Source organism: Podarcis vaucheri (genome assembly GCF_965113315.1).
Source record: "Podarcis vaucheri genome assembly, chromosome: 3".
Taxonomy (NCBI): domain Eukaryota; kingdom Metazoa; phylum Chordata; class Lepidosauria; order Squamata; family Lacertidae; genus Podarcis; species Podarcis vaucheri.
Window position 1 is genome coordinate 110,397,007 of NC_138761.1, and position 17,042 is coordinate 110,414,048.

At 49.4% G+C, this 17,042-nt stretch overlaps 1 protein-coding gene across 7 annotated transcripts in view; it reads left to right on the top strand.

Moving 5' to 3' along the window:
- Window positions 1-565: 565 nt before the first annotated feature.
- SEL1L2 (SEL1L2 adaptor subunit of SYVN1 ubiquitin ligase) overlaps window positions 566-17,042 on the top strand; it is a 47,711-nt gene continuing 31,234 nt past the window's right edge. For all 7 annotated transcript variants that reach the window (XM_082215541.1, XM_082215542.1, XM_082215543.1 and 4 more), the window contains exons 1-2: window positions 566-860; window positions 9,810-9,859. In XM_082215541.1, coding sequence (XP_082071667.1) covers window positions 806-860; window positions 9,810-9,859 — 105 coding nt within the window. In that variant the 5' untranslated portion in view covers window positions 566-805. The remainder of the gene's footprint in view (window positions 861-9,809; window positions 9,860-17,042) is intronic.

The window sequence follows — 17,042 nt, forward strand, 5'->3', positions numbered from 1 at the left end:
AGCCTGATGATAGGTGACAAGGAAGAAGAGTCAAAGGGCGGATGATCTCTCAACAGAGCTTATTGAATAGTCCTTATTTTCCGCTTCTGCACTCTTCCTGGTTTGGTTTGGTTCAGGTGTTACTGAGACTACAATACCCATCAGCCACAACCGGCCGGCCCAACGGTTAGGGAATATGGGGGACTTGTAGTCCAGCAACTCCAGGTGCCGCCCCCCCCCCAGATTTGCAAGCATCAAGAGTGCTGGTGTGCATTCAGCTTGCTGCCTTAAAACGCCTGCCCAGCCCCTGGATGGGGGGGGGCGAAAAACAACACCCTCTTGCTGCTTCTGTTGCTGCCCAAGCAGCGGCTAATGCCGACAGCAAAGCACAACCGCCCTGCTCCTCCCCGCCGCTGGTTTCAAAGCGATCTGAATTTCGCCTTCCTCCCCAACGCAGCACGCGGGAACACCAGAGGCTGCAGCCGTCTTTTTCCGGGTCAGCAGGAGCAGCGGGGCCGTGATTGGCTGGCAGGAAAGAAGGCGGTTGCTAGGTAACCGCGTCAGGGCAGAACCTTGGGGAAAAACGAGGCGGAGCCGGCGAGGCGGCGGCGATGCTGGTGGCAGGCGAGGGAGGCGCCTCCTCCCGATTGGATGAAGGCGCCAGTTGACTTGGGAGGGCGCATAGCGTGGCAGGCTGTCCTCTTCTGCTCCTTGTAAACAGTCTGAGCAGCTCCTTTTGCAGAGCAGCGGCAAGGATGCGTTTCCCAGCCTAGCCCCTGGTCCTGCCTCTCTTGGGGGAATCCCAAAAGCAAAGGAAGTATTGGAGATGAAGGCTCCTCTTGTAGCACTGGTTTTGATGCCCTTCTGGGTCACAGTGCATAGTAGGTATCTGGTATTATCCTTGTTTTTACTGTTTTATTTAAACACAAAAAAACCCTTAATTCACACGCTCTTTAAAAAGAACTTTTTTTAAAAGGCAGTTGCTGATCACTAAGCATCTTATCTGGAGGGAGAAGAAGGGGTGTCAACTTGACTAAAATATTGGGGGGCAGGTAAGCCCTACCCCACATAATCACATAATGTGGCGCACACACATGATTTGAATAGCAATGCCCATTAACTTGGGTGGTCCCCTCAAATATTTTATTAGGGGAGCTGAAGGGACCCCTAGGAGTTGGCTCCTATAGGAAGAAGAATGGAGGTATTTCTAATTGAGCACTGACTCAGATTGTACACATGTTCATGCCCACATTTTATTTTATTGTGTAGATCCCCCACTTTTCCTCCAAAGAGCTCAACGTTGTGTGCATCGCTCCCTCCCTCCCTGTTTTATTCTCACAACAACTCTGTGAGGTAGGTTAAACTGAGAGACTGTGACTGGCACATGGTCACCCAAGTGAGTTTCATGGTTGGAGTAAGGATTTGAACCCTGGTCGCCCAGGTCTTCATCCAACACTCTAACCCAATGGTAGGCAACCGCGGATGGTCTGGGAATCAGCGTGTTTTTACATGGGTAGAATGTGTCCTTTTATTTAAAATGCATCTCTGGGTTATTTGTGGGGCCTGCCTGGTGTTCTTACATGAGTAGAATGCGTGCTTTTGTTTAAAATGCATCTCTGGGTTATTTATGGAGCATAGGAATTCATTCATATTTTTTTCAAAATATAGTCCGGCCCACCACGTGCTCTGAGGGACGGTGGACCGGCCCACGGCTGAAAAAGGTTGCTGACCCCTGCTCTAACCACTACACCATGCTGGGGAAAAGCCATGGAATTACCACATGTAATAATCACACATGCAGCTTTAATACTGTAATACAGTGGTGCCTCGCAAGACGAAATTAATTCGTTCCGCGAATTTTTTCGTCTAGCGAATTTTTCGTCTTGCGAAGCACGGTTTCCCATAGGAATGCATTGAAAATCAATTAATGCGTTCCTATGGTCAAAAAAAGTCCAAACAAAGCCAAATTTGGTAAAACAAGAGTTTATTAAGTGCTCTTTAAAGTCACACATACTGTAAAGAGCATTTCAAAATTCAAACCCAGATTTTAAAAAAAAAAACAGCAGAGTGGCCCAATGGTCACAGAAAATCATAAAAATGCAGAAAAAAACCCACAAGCTTCCAGATTCTTGCAAACCCCTCCCCAACTGTTCCCCCAGCCACCCAGCACACAGAAATTCAAACCCAGAATTTTTTTTAAAAAACAGCAAAGTGGCCCAATGGTCTCAGAAAATCATAAAAATGCAGAAAAAAACACAAGCTTCCAGATTCTTGCAAACCCCTTCCCAACACCAAGTCCTTGAATTCCAAACACCCAACCCAAAATCCAAAACCCACCAAAAAAGTTTTAAAAGCTTAACTTACCAAATGGCTGCAAAAGAAGTTTTGGAAAAACCTTCAAAAATCACCAAAGTCTTTTAAAACCTCAAAAAAGGCTACTATGTACACTGCGTTCTATGAGTTGCTCCTCGAAGTCAAGTCGCAACTATATTAACGGTGTTAAGAAAAAGGAAACAAACTTGCAAGACGTTTTCGTCTTGCGAAGCAAGCCCATGGGGAAATTCGTCTTGCGAAGCAGCTCAAAAACGGAAAACCCTTTCGTCTAGCGAGTTTTCCGTCTTGCGAGGCATTCGTCTTGCGGGGCACCACTGTACAGTGGTACCTCGGGTTACAAACGCTTCAGGGTACAGACTCAGCTAACCCAGAAATAGTACCTCAGGTTGAGAACTTTGCTTCAGGATGAGAACAGAAATCACGCAGCGGCTGTGCGGGAGGCCCCATTAGCTAATGTGGTACCTCAGGTTAAGAACAGTTTCAGGTTAAGAACGAACCTCCAGAACGAATTAAGTTCTTAACCCGAGGTACCACTCTAGTAGAAACAGATTTAGAAGTAGCATCACTGACTTTTGTTTCCTAAAAGCATGGGAGTGAGTTTGATTGCATAACACAACAGCTTTTCAAATACTTGGAGGCAGTACTATAGCAGGGTTCACCAGCCTTTTGGGGCCAGTGCATTGGCATATTTGCAAACCTGAAAAACTGGCATAGTCACAAAACACACACTACAGGCCGGCCCTCATGCATGCACACTCACTCCACGCTACCATCAGCGATTAGGCTTGAATTAGGGGGGAGGCCGCAAGCAGGAAGGGAAGGGTATTCCCCCTTCCTCAGTCACCCTTTCCTCAGTTAGGCTGGCGGGGAGCCTTTTATTGGCTGCAGTAGAAGGGATCTTTGAAATCTAATTGTGATGGGAGGGTGTTTGTGGTGGTGGTGGTGGTGGTGGTAGAATCACCGCTAGGGAAAGCTACCACTTCCCTCTCCAGCTAAACCGCTCCCCCAAAGTCACAATTCAGTTTGAAAAAGCCCTCTATTGGCTACAATGAAAGACTTCTTTCAAGCTTAACACTAGCAGGGGTAGGAACAGGAGAGTAGGACCTTGCAGGCACAAGAGAAAGGCTATGCAGGGGTGCCCACAAGTGCTGTGTTGACACTGCATTACATAGAGCCATCGTTTCCAGTAGTAAGCACTTTCACTTTTTGTACTCTCTGATCAAACAAGTTGTGTCATTTAAGCACTACAGACCTGCATTCGGTGTTGTCTTGAAGCCCTATTACATGCACAGTCAAACCGATGTTCACACATGAGATTCCATTTAATGACTGCAGCTAGTCATTCTTTCAGCCTCATGTTTGAAAGCTGAATTCATCCCAGTCTAATTGTGCAAATTATGATTCCCCATTTGAAGATGTACCTTAGAATTTCTCAGACCAGCCCTCAGAAATATGGCCAACACTGCTGCAGTAAAGGTTTAAGTGGCATGTGTGTTCACTGGAGACAAAGGCGTTACCTTGTGCCCTTGGCAAGGAGCTCTATTGGTGTCCCCTGTCCCTTGCACCCTTGGTGTCCTGCTGGGGAGCTGCCCCAGGAGCACATTGGTGGGTGGGTTGGTGGGCTCCTAGCTACTCCAAGCCAGAGTGGAGAGGCATGATGTTTGTGGCCCCCTGAGTCTGTGCCATTGGTGGGGGTAAACCAGGTCGCCCCTAGATATGCCCCTGATTGGAGAGTGACCTAACATTTTACAGTTAAACTAGCTTCATAATTAGATTCCCATAGGAGCAGCCACCTCAGAAGAGAATTGAAAAGATAAAGTGCCACTCTTGAAAAGGTCCTACTCCTTGCCCTACCACCTCTGATAAAGAGGGGTTGATGTTGACCCTCATCTGCAGATCCCAATATATTGCAGTTAGAAGAAACTATTGGCTCCCGTCTCCCTGAATTATTTATTTTACTTTCAAAATCAGTAGTAATATAGAAGTAGACTGGTGGCGAAAGGAATGCTGTATTTTATTGAGCACTCCGGTGGCACATACGCCTAAATTAATTTTTTTTTAAATGTAGAGTTTTGTCTTCCTTCCAGCTATATTCTGCCATTCAAGCATATTGATTCAATGTTTGGAGTGAAACTGAATTTTATCAGAAGCAGTTTTGCAATCAGCTATCCTGATGTTTACCAGTTCTTTTTGTACGTGCAATGAGGAATTTCTAGAATGGAGCGAACAGCCTCTTTCCTTTTCACCCTTTCATCCCTTGCTCATTAGATTTGTACGGGTATCAAGCTACTGATGCCAGATTAGGCTTAGTGCTTCAGTAGTGCTAAGGAGAAAGTTGCTCCTGCTTAGTGCAACCCTTCAGCCTTGCAGATAAGTGCCAATTATTTACTAGCCCCCTAGATAAATGCTGCCTATATGAACAGAGGAAAAGGAATTAAAAATAAGGAACAGTCTCTCTCTCACACATACACATGCACACACACAAACACAGGCAGAGAGACGGAAGTCAGCCTTCTTTTTGGCTTCTGTCTGACTGTAGATCTGCATAGTTCTGAAGAGTAATTAAAATTATGTTCAGATGTTAATAACTAGACACATGCCACCACACAATTTCTGTTCTCATCCTGAAGCAAAGTTCTTAACCCAGGGTACTATTTCTGGGTTAGCGGAGTCTGTAACCTGAAGCGTATGTAACCTGAAGCGTCTGTAACCCAAGCTACCACTGTATTCTGATACCTGCATTTGATGGGTCTTGAATCCAGTTTTATACACTGGTGTATCTTCACATTTGGTGACTGCGTTTTGTAGAGTCTGCCATTTCTCTGTAGAATCTGTTTCCTCAACTCTTTAAGTCTACTACACCCCCCCAAAAAAAAAAACAACCACGGGCCATTTGATGCTGTCACAATAATTTAGCCTGATCTACTTCTACTAGCTTTTCAGTCTATTAAAATGCTGGGAAAAGGTTTCCATAATAAGTAGAAAGTAGAGCTGACACCATGGATGGGAGACACATACAGTGGTACCTCGGGTTACATACGCTTCAGGTTACATACGCTTCAGGTTACAGACTCCGCTAACCCAGAAATAGTGCTTCAGGTTAAGAACTTTGCTTCAGATGAGAACAGAAATCATGCTCTGGCAGCACGGCGGCAGCAGGAGGCCCCATTAGCTAAAGTGGTGCTTCAGGTTAAGAACAGTTTCAGGTTAAGAACGGACCTCTGGAACGAATTAAGTACTTAACCCAAAGTACCACTGCATTCAGTTCAGTTTGCATTTAAAGGTGAACTTACCTATCCACACTAACCAAAACAATAGGGGAACTGAAACACAGTCATTAGCAATGCAGTTCTCCAGCCAAGTAGAATGTACAAAAATGCATATACTAAGGTAATGTGTGCATATAAATGTATATTATATTGGGGGGAATTGCCTTGCAAATATCTGTATTTGACGTAAAATTGCATTTGAATGTATTAAGAGAAATTTCCCCTAAAATGCTGATTAATTTTAACGAAGCCTTCCCCCCGCCCCCCAAAAAAAGAAAATTGAAACCATTTGTGGAAATGTGGAAAACCAAACTTAGAAATGTGAGAAATGGAAAGAAGCCAAAATCGACATACAGCCAGCCGTACCTTGGAAGTCAAACAGCCTAGTTCTGGAACATTTTAGTTCCCAAACAATCGAAACAAATTTCAAACATTCTTTTGGAAGCCGAACGTTCCGCAGCTTCCAATTGGCTGCAGGAGCTTCCGGCAGCCAATCAGAAACCGTGCTTTGGTTTTCGAACATTTTGGAAGTCAAACAGACTTCTGGAACAGATTCCGTTCACTTCCAAGGTCCGACTGTATTTGCTTGTTCCTAGGGAACACCACCTGGAGTATCCTAACCGTGACTAAATTGGCAACTGACTGGTGTGGGACTTTCCATGAATGATAGGGCGTGTCTGCCATTTGTGCCCATGTGCACTATACATTTAAAACAGTAGGATACCACTTTAAACAGCCACATCTTCCCCCAAAGAATCCTGGGAAGTGTAGTTTGTTAATAGAGTTGAGAGGAGACCTCCTATTCCTCTACTAGAACTGCAATTCTCAGAACATCCTGTGAACAGGGATTGATTGTTAAACCACTCTAGAAATTGTATCCGGTTGGGTAGGAATAGGGGTCTCCTAAGAACTCTCAGCACCCTTAACAAACTTCGGTTCCTCGGATTCTTTGGGGGAAGACAAGACTGTTTAAAGTGGTATGATGCTACTTTAAATGTATAGTGCAGACCTAGCCAGCATGAAAAATGGTCAAGAATGATAGGAGTCTAGTAACCACATTGGCACCTTGTTACCTGGAGGGTTTTTTAAAAATTCCTGTATCTGAAACAATTACGGTATTTCCTTGTAGTCAGTCACCTGCTGACATGGTGGTCTACACTGTCAGATTCTGCTTGTTATCAGACCATTAAAGCCTCTCTTTTCCAGTGTTTGAAATTAGTAGGCATCTGTTTTTAACATTTTAAACATTTCAGTTAAAGGAGAGCCAGTATCAGCATAGTAAGAGCTCTTAGGTTTTTTACTTGCTTGTTCATTTTGCTTACCAAACAATGTTATTATCTTCTGTAATAAGAGATTGCTAGGATAAATGTGCAACACTTTGCTTGGACTAAATATTGCCTCAGGTTTACTAATGTATGACAGTGGTTCACTCTAACAAATGTTAACTAACTGGTTCACTTTAACTAATGTTAATCTTGTTCATTCATAAACCTTTGCGTATTTGCCACCCTTAGGTAATTTCAAGTTCATTTTGTCTGCTTGGATAACTGCAAGAATCTGGAGAAATGGTTATATGGTCCCTAGAGCTTTATTATTCTAATTAAACTTGTCAGAGAAATTATTTTAGGTCCACCAGATAACATAAAAATTAAGCTTCCAGACAAAAGAGAGTATTAATTTATAGCTGGTATGTTTGTTCATGTGAATGTCATTTTGTATTATACTGTATATGAAAGAAGTCTCTGCTGCTCAGTTTTCTTTCTAGTACAGCTGCACTTCACAGGGAAGTTAGAAACAAATACAGAAGCTAAGAGAATTCAGTAAACTAGAAAAGCTATTTATCCCAGCAAAGTTGAATATGTCAGGGGTTCCCAGATTGTGGTCCATGGACCACCGGTGGACAACGGTATCATTCAGGTAAACTGTGGTGTGTCTCTGGATTTGTGGTTGAAGACAGGAGATGGTATAGCCATCCATTAAATACAGTGGTGCCCCGCAAGACGAATGCCTCACAAGACGGAAAACTCACTAGACGAAAGAGTTTTCCGTTTTGGAGGTGCTTCGCAAAACGAATCTCCTATGGGCTTGCTTCGCAAGACGACAATGTCTTGCGAGTTCCTGCTGGTTTTTTTTCTCTTCCCCCCCTTTTCCTAAGCCGCTAAGCCGCTTATCAGCTGATCCGATCAGCCGATAAGCCGCTAAAAGCAGCTAAAAGCCGCTAATAGCGCTAAGCCGCTTATCAGCTAATCCGATCAGCAGATAAGCCGTTAATAGCGCTAAGCCGCTTATCAGCTGATCCGATCAGCAGATAAGCCGCTAGTAGTGCTACGCCAATTATCAGCTGATCCGATCAGCAGATAAGCCGCTAAAAGCCTCTAAAAGCCTCTAATAGCGCTAATAGCGCTAATCTGCTAATCCTTCAATGGGCTTGCTTCGCAAGACGAAAAAACCGCTAGACGAAGAGAATCACAGAACAGATTCTTTTCATCTTGCGAGGCACCACTGTACTATTGAATTTTAGTGTTTTTTATTTCTCCCTTTATTTCTTATATCATGCTTTATCTTATTGCAACCTGAGCCTATATGGAGAGAATGCAGAGCATTCTCAACCCAAGAGGGTCCTGCTCCTTCCATTGCTACAGGCTTGGATTCATAGACCCTAAGCATTGTGTCTGACGCTCTCTGCAGCACAAAATGACAGCACACCTTGAGCTCTACCCTCCCACTCCAGCTTGCAAAACTGACACTTTTTACCGTTCGCTTACATCACTGTCCACTTCAAATCTGGAACTTCCCCACTTGCACTCTGGCAGAATAGTCTCTCTCTCTCTCTCTCTCTTTTACTGATCTGTTCTCTCTCTGTGTCTTTTTTTAAGTCAATGACTAGGTCATTCCAGTGATTACCTCTTGATGGCTTCTCTGCCCGGCAGTTTCCTGGACAGGGAAAGCCAATGATTTGAAGTATAACTTTCACCAACTCATACCAATGCTATAATATGGTGCATTTCCTTTCTTTTTTAGGCAATGTACGTGCCCATCCTGTTTGGTATTTTTGGATGTGTTTAGCAATAAACAAATCTTGTTAGCCCAATTCATTATATTAAACTACTGTATTTTTCACTCTATTAGATGCACCGGACGCACCTAGTTTTTAGGGGAGGAAAACAAGAAATAAGAAAGCAACGCAAAGCACCCTGAGCTAAGAGGGAGCGCTCCTCCATCTTCGCTCAGGAGGCTTTGCGGGGCTATCCCTGAAGCCAGGAGGGCAAGAGGGATTGGTGCGATGAAGGAAAAGCTCTTGGGGGCTTTTCCACAAGGAGGAAGAAGGGTAGCCCTTCTCTCTCCTCGGGGAAGAGACCCACACGCGCTCCACGCGGCTCTTTAAAGGGAGCGCTGAGCAGAGCCTCCGGCCTGCATTCGTTCCATAAGACGCACACACATTTCCCCTTACTTTTTAGGAGGGGGAAAGTGTGTCTTATAGAGCGAAAAATACGGTATTTTAAAGGGTTAGATCCTGACCTACTGTTCTGCAAATGGAAGGGCTCCTTTTGTTGGTGAGCATTATTGAGATCCAGTGGCGGCTCCACAATGGAAGAAGCGAAAGGGAAATAATTTCCAACTATTTCCCATTCTCCCTGTAACCCCCACTACCACCTTCCATGTTGATCCAGAGGGTCCCACAACCCTCCAAAGCAGATTTTCAGGCAGCATTGGGGATTGCGGGAGGAAGCCTGAAAGAATGTACAGTTCTTAGCCACTGTGAGCAACCCTGCTCCAATTCATTTTAATGCTCATTTTGGCGCATACAATGCTCTACATTTTTGAAAGAGATCCTGAGGTTGAAACTGAATCCTTAATGACTCTTTCAGGTTACAAACTCGTCTACCATCAATTTACATTGATTACTTTTTTTGTAATATCTTATCCTTCAGTAGCCTTGAGTTAAGGAATACTAGACAATCTCCTGGGCCTTTATTAGTTCTCATTCTATTATTTTTTATTCTTTCCTCTCTTTTTTTGATCTGAAGGAGGTTCAAGAAGGACCAATCAGAATGTAACAAAATAATTTCTTTGTAAAAGTCCTGTCTCACTGTGGGTTTTGTTTTTTGTTTTTGTGTGTGTGTGGACCAAGATGGCTTCCTTTGTTTTACTGTAAAATGTTCTTGTTTCTCTGTAACACCTTTTTGTTAAAAGTTGTACTCTATTTGATGTCTTTATTGTTTTCAGAATCAGAAGAAATTCTTCAGAATAAGAGAGGAGTTAACATTTCAAAAGAGGTAAAACACTACCGCCTTTTCAAAAACTGCTTTGTTTTTGCTGTATATGAATTGCATTTTTATTGTGCTTCTTAAAGTATATTAAAATAAACAACAAATAACAGATTTTAGCACATGGTTCTTTTATATATGACACCAGTATAAATAGCATGAAGATTCAGTCTACTATTGGGTAAATCACTAGATAAGGAAAGAGAAAGTAAATAATTGAAAAGAAAAGAGATATGTACTTGGAAATAACACATGCTGAGTAAGACAGTTGTTGAAGTCAAGGTTATTGCCCCAAACTAGTAATAGATTGAATCATACGAAAATGTGTTTTGTACGGTGCACATGATGAACTATCCATCCAGACAATGTTAAAATGCATTCGGTTGGATCCAGATTAGGAATGTAATCCTAATCCCCTTCCCCTTGATGGTTGAGTGTCTGAGTTAGGATGGCACATAGTTGCCTCTCTACCAGCCTCCACTAGCAGAGAGGAATACTGTTGGAAGTCTCTGCCATGGTGCAGGCCCCAGTTTTGCCTTAGCAGGTAGAAAGCTACGACTGGCCATTCTCCCACCTGCAGTAGCAAGCAGAAAGCCACAAAATAAGGTGTTTTGTGGCACAACCCACAGTGGCTAGAATCTGCTGGATCCTAAGCTTTGTGGGTCCCCCAAAGGATCCTTTAAAATATCCACAGAAATGCGAAAGTAATTTTCTAAGAAACTCCATGTAGAAGTAAGACTTTCAGCTTCCCACAGGCTCTGAAACGCAATTCAAAATGTGTGGGGTCCTCACCTCTATGAACTTTAAATTACAGTACAGACAGGTGTATTTAGGGGAGCACAGCCAGTTCAGTCAAACTGGGTGTGGAGTTTCAGGGATGCTGCAGGGTGTACTGCAATGGAATGCAGGAGATAGAGGGGTGCCACTGAAATTTGAGACCCCAAGATCTGCAACTGTTACAGAGCAAGTCCTCCTTGGGGAAAATGGGAATTCATGTTCTGTTGCTCTCAGAGGGAAATTGTTAAGTTGTGGGCGAACATATCAGACGACACAGCGATTCTTCAAACAGCTCTTGTTTATTCAAAGGCCAGAACAGAACTGAACTGAGGAGCTCAGTCAGCCTGCTTATACAGAGCTCCAGAACAATGTAACTGTAGCAACTTTCTAAAACTATCCAATCACTGAACGTCACTTTTGATCCTTCATTTGCATAACTATCTGTGATGGCCTGGGATTCCGAGTCTGAGAGCGATCCGGAGGAATCCCAGCCGGCACAGGAGTCCCCGTCTCCAGGGCCGGCTGAACTGGGGCAAGGCCTAGATGCTGAGGAAACTCAAGAGCAGGCACCAGGTGAAACCATTCTGGCCCCAGAGGTGCTGGATGACTCAGTGGCCACAGGTGAGCCTCCTCCAGGGCCCAGTAACCCTTCGGCCTCTCCTGATCTGCAGAGGCTTAGGGCAGAGAGGTGAAGGGAACTGGTTGCCCCCAGGAGGAGTGCTCGCCTTAAGGCCAGAGGAGGCGGGGCTCCTGGGGGTCGGGACCGCCCCTGACCTTAGAAGAGGATAAAAGCCCAGTCAGGCCGGCCCCAGGTTGCGGGAGCAACGTCGTTGTTGGCTTCGGACCTTCCTGTGTTCTTGATCTCGGCTCGGCCTCCTGTTCCTGACTATCCAGTACTCCTGTTCCCTGCTCGGCTTCCTGTTCCTGACTATCCAGTACTCCTGTTCCCTGCTCGGCCTCCTGTTCCCGTCTATCCGGTGTTCCTGCTACCTACTCAGCCTTCTGTTCCAGCGTTCCTGTTCCCCGCCCGGCTCTCTGCATCGGACCTCGCCCCTCTTCGTGTGGACTCTGCTACACTCACGGTACCTTACCCCCGGGGCCAGCACAGTTTGCTCCCGCCACACCCGCACTCCCCCTTCGTAGGGGTGCGTTCGGGAAGAGCCAGAGGCCATGGCCGACCAAGCGGCCAGGAGAACCAGGCTTTGAGGCACACCGTGCAGCAGCTCAGTAACGCGATTACGGCACTGCAGCAGCGTTTGGACGCCCTACCGGCTCCTGGGGCCGACGCCCCAGCTTCTGGCAAGTACCCAGTGGCCTTGCCTGAGAAATTTGATGGGGCCCCGGCCAGCTTTCCCATGTTCCTTGCCCAGGCCAAGCTGTATATTCAGGGGTGCGCCCGGAATTTCCCTGACGACCGCACCAAGGTGCATTTCTTGATTAGCTTGTTAAAGGACCAGGCGGCCAAGTGGGCGTTGCCGCTGCTCAGGCAAGACTCCCCCTTGCTGACAGACTACGGGGGGTTTTGCAATCTGTTGGAGGCCGCGTTCGGCAACCCCCAGAAGGGGAGTCAAGCCAACCGGGCGATTCGGCGGTTGAGGCAGGGCAAGACCACGGTGGCCGCATACACCACAGAATTCCGGCTGCTGGCACAGGACTTGACCTGGAACGACTCGGCTCTCCGGGACCAGTATCTCGAGGGGCTTTCAGATGAGATACTGGACCAGCTGGCCACAATGGAACGCCCCACCATGCTAGACACCCTTATTCAATGGAGCCTACAGATTGACGATCGGCTAGAGGACCGGCGTCAGGCTCGGGACCGCCGGCACCTCCAGTTCTTGGCTCCAGTGTCTACCAGCAGCCCCACGGGCCCAGCTAAGTCATTGGAGGAACCTAAGCAGCTTGGGGCAGTGCGGCCACGCCTCTCCCCCGCAGAGAAGTTGCGGCGTCGGGAGGGGAATCTATGTCTCTATTGTGGCGGAAGCGGACACTATGTAAGGTCCTGTCCTGAGAAACGCCGGCCGCAGGGAAACCACCAAACCCCAGTAGCTGATGGCCCTGGCTACCTGGGGTCCCAAACAGCACAGAATGGGGCCGCACCAATTGAATTACAACACCTTATGGTTCCGGTACATCTATACCCTCCAGGAGGGCCATGGATTCTTACCCATGCACTGGTGGATTCGGGCGCAACCCGCTCTTATATGGACGCTGCTTTTGCTGCCCAGCATCGGGTGCCACTTTGGAACAAGCCGGAACCGGTGCAGGTGGAGGCAATCGACGGACGGCCCCTGCGTTCGGGTGCCGTCACTCAGGAGACCCAGCCCCTGGTCCTGTGCCTCCAGCAGCACCGTGAGATGCGAACTCTGGATATTGCCTCCATGCCCCGGTTCCCCCTGGTGCTTGGGATGGACTGGCTGGAGGCTCACAATGTGCGGATTGACTGGGTCAAACGGACTGTACACTTCCCAGACCCCAGTTCTCCTGCTGAGACTGAGATGCTAGCAGCTGCGCCCACTGAGGAGGTTGCTGCAACGCTCCCCGCTGAATACCGGGAATATCACGACGTGTTTGAGGAACGGGGGGCAGACCAGCTGCCGCCGCATCGGTCCTTTGACTGTGGCATAGACCTCCAGCCCGGAGCGCCTCTACCGGTGAGTCGCTTATACTCGTTAACAGAGCCAGAGTGCGAGGCTTTACAGGACTTCTTGCGCAAGAACCTGGAGCGTGGGTTCATTAGGCCTTCTACCTCGCCCACTGCTGCGCCAGTGCTCTTTGTTAAAAAGAAATGTGGGGAGCTCCGCCTTTGCCATGATTACCGGGCCCTGAACAAAATTACCATCCTGGACCGGTACCCCTTGCCCCTTATTTCGGAGTTACTGGAGCGGGTGCAAGGGGCGCAGGTGTTCACCAAGCTAGACCTCCGGGGTGCCTACAATTTGATTCGGATCCGCGCCGGGGATGAGTGGAAGACCGCATTTGGGACCCGGTACGGACAGTTCGAATACCTGGTTATGCCCTTTGGTTTGTGCAACGCGCCTGCTGTGTTCCAACGGTACATCAACCACGTGTTCCAGGACTTGCTAGACAAGTACGTGGTGGTGTACTTGGATGACATTCTGGTTTACTCCCGTGACCCGGCGTGCCACGAAGGCCATGTCCGGACCGTGCTGCAGCGCTTGCGTGAGCATCGTCTGTATGCAAAGCTCAGCAAGTGCGAGTTTCATCAGCGGTCAGTGGACTTCCTGGGTCACCGACTCTCACCAGGAGGGGTGCAGATGGATCCTGGGAAGGTGGCAGCGGTTCGAGAATGGGCGGCACCTCGGAACCGCAAGGACCTACAGCGTTTCCTGGGGTTCGCCAACTATTACCGGACCTTCATTGCGGACTATGCTCACCGCACCACCCCGTTGACCTGACTACTGCGCCCCAAGACGCCGTTTTCCTGGGACAAGGAGGCGGAGGAGGCGTTTCAAGGGTTGAAGGCCTGTTTCCAGAGAGCAACATCCGGATCCTTCTCGACCCTTTGTGGTAGAGACTGACGCCTCCAGCACGGCTCTCGGTGCCGTCTTGTCTCAGCAGCACGGACCGGAAGCGCCACTTTTACCCTGCGCCTTCTATTCCCGCCAGCTCCTCCCAGCGGAGCGTAACTATACCGTGTGGGAGCGGGAACTACTGGCCATCAAGGTGGCCTTTGAGGTTTGGCGCCATCATCTGGAAGGAGCACGACACCCGGTGGAGGTGAGAACCGACCACCGGAACCTGGAATACCTCCAGACCACCCGCAAGCTGAACCAAAGGCAGATCCGGTGGGTGTTGTTCTTTTCCCAGTTCCAGTTCCGGATCCGCTACATCCCTAGCTCCCAAAACCAGAAGGCGGATGCCCTGTCCCGGAAACCCGAAGACAACGTAGACACGGTTCAGCAAGCAGCACCCACCACGATCCTACCACCAGCTGCATTCCTGGCCACCCAGGAGGTTGAGCCACTGCAGGCTCGGGTGCGGGAACAGCAGCGGGTCGACGCTTGGGCCCAGGAACGACTCCGGGAACTGGCCGAAGGATCATGCCCTCAGTATCCAGGGCTGGTCTCGCATCAGGGTCTTCTGCTGCACCACGGGCGCCTGTACATCCCATCAGGGCCGCTGCGGGCTGAGATTCTCCGGATGACCCATGATGCGCCAGCGGCGGGGCACTTTGGGCGGTATCGGACCACCCATCTGGTAAGCCGTGAGTTTTGGTGGCCCCGTTTGAAGGCCGACGTGGCTCGCTACGTCGCTGGTTGTGACGTCTGCAGGCGGGCCAAGGGGCCTACCGGGCGACCCCCCGGCCTTCTTCAGCCGTTGCCGGTTCCACCACGTCCTTGGCACACGGTCTCTTTGGACTTTGTAGTGGAGTTACCCCCGTCTCGTGGCTGCACCTGCCTTCTAGTTTTCTCCGACCACTTCACGAAGATGGTGCACTGTGCCCCCTGCCCATCCGTACCCTCAGCTAAGGAAACCGCGCAGCTGTACCTTCAGCATGTCTTCCGCCTGCATGGCCTACCTGAGCGTGTAGTGTCCGACCGTGGCGTTCAGTTCACGTCCCGGTTTTGGCGTGCTTTGCACCAGGCCCTCGGGACAGAGGTCTGTCTCTCATCTGCTTACCACCCACAGACTGATGGCCAGACGGAATGGGCGAACGCAGTGCTGGAACAGTACCTCCGGTGTTACTGCAGCTACCAGCAGGACGACTGGGTCGACCACCTAGCATTGGCGGAGTTCGCTTATAACAACGCGGTGAATGCGTCCACCCAGCAGACCCCGTTCCAAGCCAGTTATGGTTTTCATCCACGGTTGTTTCCGGATGTGCTGCCGGCATCTGCGGTCCCTGCGGTGACAGAGTGGCTTCAGGAGCTCCAGTCCCAGCAACAGCTGTTGATGGAGCAGCTGCGCCAGGCCAAGGAGGCGTACAAGGTCCAGGCCGACCGCCACCGCCAGGTGGGGCCGGAACTTCACGTCGGTGACCTGGTGTGGCTTTCCACTCGCCACCTCCACCCTTCTCGACCTTCGCGGAAGCTGGACGCCCGGTTCACCGGCCCGTTCCCTATCGTGAACCAGGTCTCGCCTGTGGCATTCCGTCTCCGGTTGCCAGCACACCTGAAGGTTCACCCGGTATTCCACAGGTCCCTTCTGAGTCCGGTGGCCCCACCCGACGAGTTCCACCCGAACCGTCCCCGACCGCAGCCAGTTTTGGTGCAGGGAGAGCCTGAGTACGAGGTGGAACGCATTCTGGACTCCCGATACCGCAGGGGAAGGCTGCAGTATCTCATTGACTGGAAGGGGTATGGGCCAGAGGACCGTTCCTGGGAACCAGCGGCCAACGTCCACGCGCCTGCCTGCATCCGAGAGTTTCATGCGGCGTACCCCAGCAAGCCGGGTCCGGACCCTCAAGTGAGGGGGGGGCCTGGGAGGGGGGATGGTGTGATGGCCTGGGATTCCGAGTCTGAGAGCGATCCGGAGGAATCCCAGCTGGCACAGGAGTCCCCGTCTCCAGGGCCGGCTGAACTGGGGCAAGGCCTAGATGCTGAGGAAACTCAAGAGCAGGCACCAGGTGAAACCATTCTGGCCCCAGAGGTGCTGGATGACTCAGTGGCCACAGGTGAGCCTCCTCCAGGGCCCAGTAACCCTTCGGCCTCTCCTGATCTGCAGAGGCTTAGGGCAGAGAGGCGAAGGGAACTGGTTGCCCCCAGGAGGAGTGCTCGCCTTAAGGCCAGAGGAGGCGGGGCTCCTGGGGGTCGGGACCGCCCCTGACCTTAGAAGAGGATAAAAGCCCAGTCAGGCCGGCCCCAGGTTGCGGGAGCAACGTCGTTGTTGGCTTCGGACCTTCCTGTGTTCTTGATCTCGGCTCGGCCTCCTGTTCCTGACTATCCAGTACTCCTGTTCCCTGCTTGGCTTCCTGTTCCTGACTATCCAGTACTCCTGTTCCCTGCTCGGCCTCCTGTTCCCGTCTATCCGGTGTTCCTGCTACCTACTCAGCCTTCTGTTCCAGCGTTCCTGTTCCCCGCCCGGCTCTCTGCATCGGACCTCGCCCCTCTTCGTGTGGACTCTGCTACACTCACGGTACCTTACCCCCGGGGCCAGCACACTATCTACAGTATCCCCCTGCTGGCCCAGGGTGAGAACTTCAGTACATAACAGAAATGTGCAGCAAAAACATGCATGCCTCCAGTTCCCTCAGACCACCTGGTGCAGGCAGCCAGAATCCACAGACTGGAGATTCTAAAGTGGACTTCATTATCTGATCCATCTTATGATCTTCCCAGATTAGATCACTTGGGTATCCGACCTAAGGATTCCATCCCTACCTCCTAGCGATTCCAACAGTTCTGAGTATTTACCTTGTGTCCACCAGTGTTGTGGCCCTTTTAATGTGGAA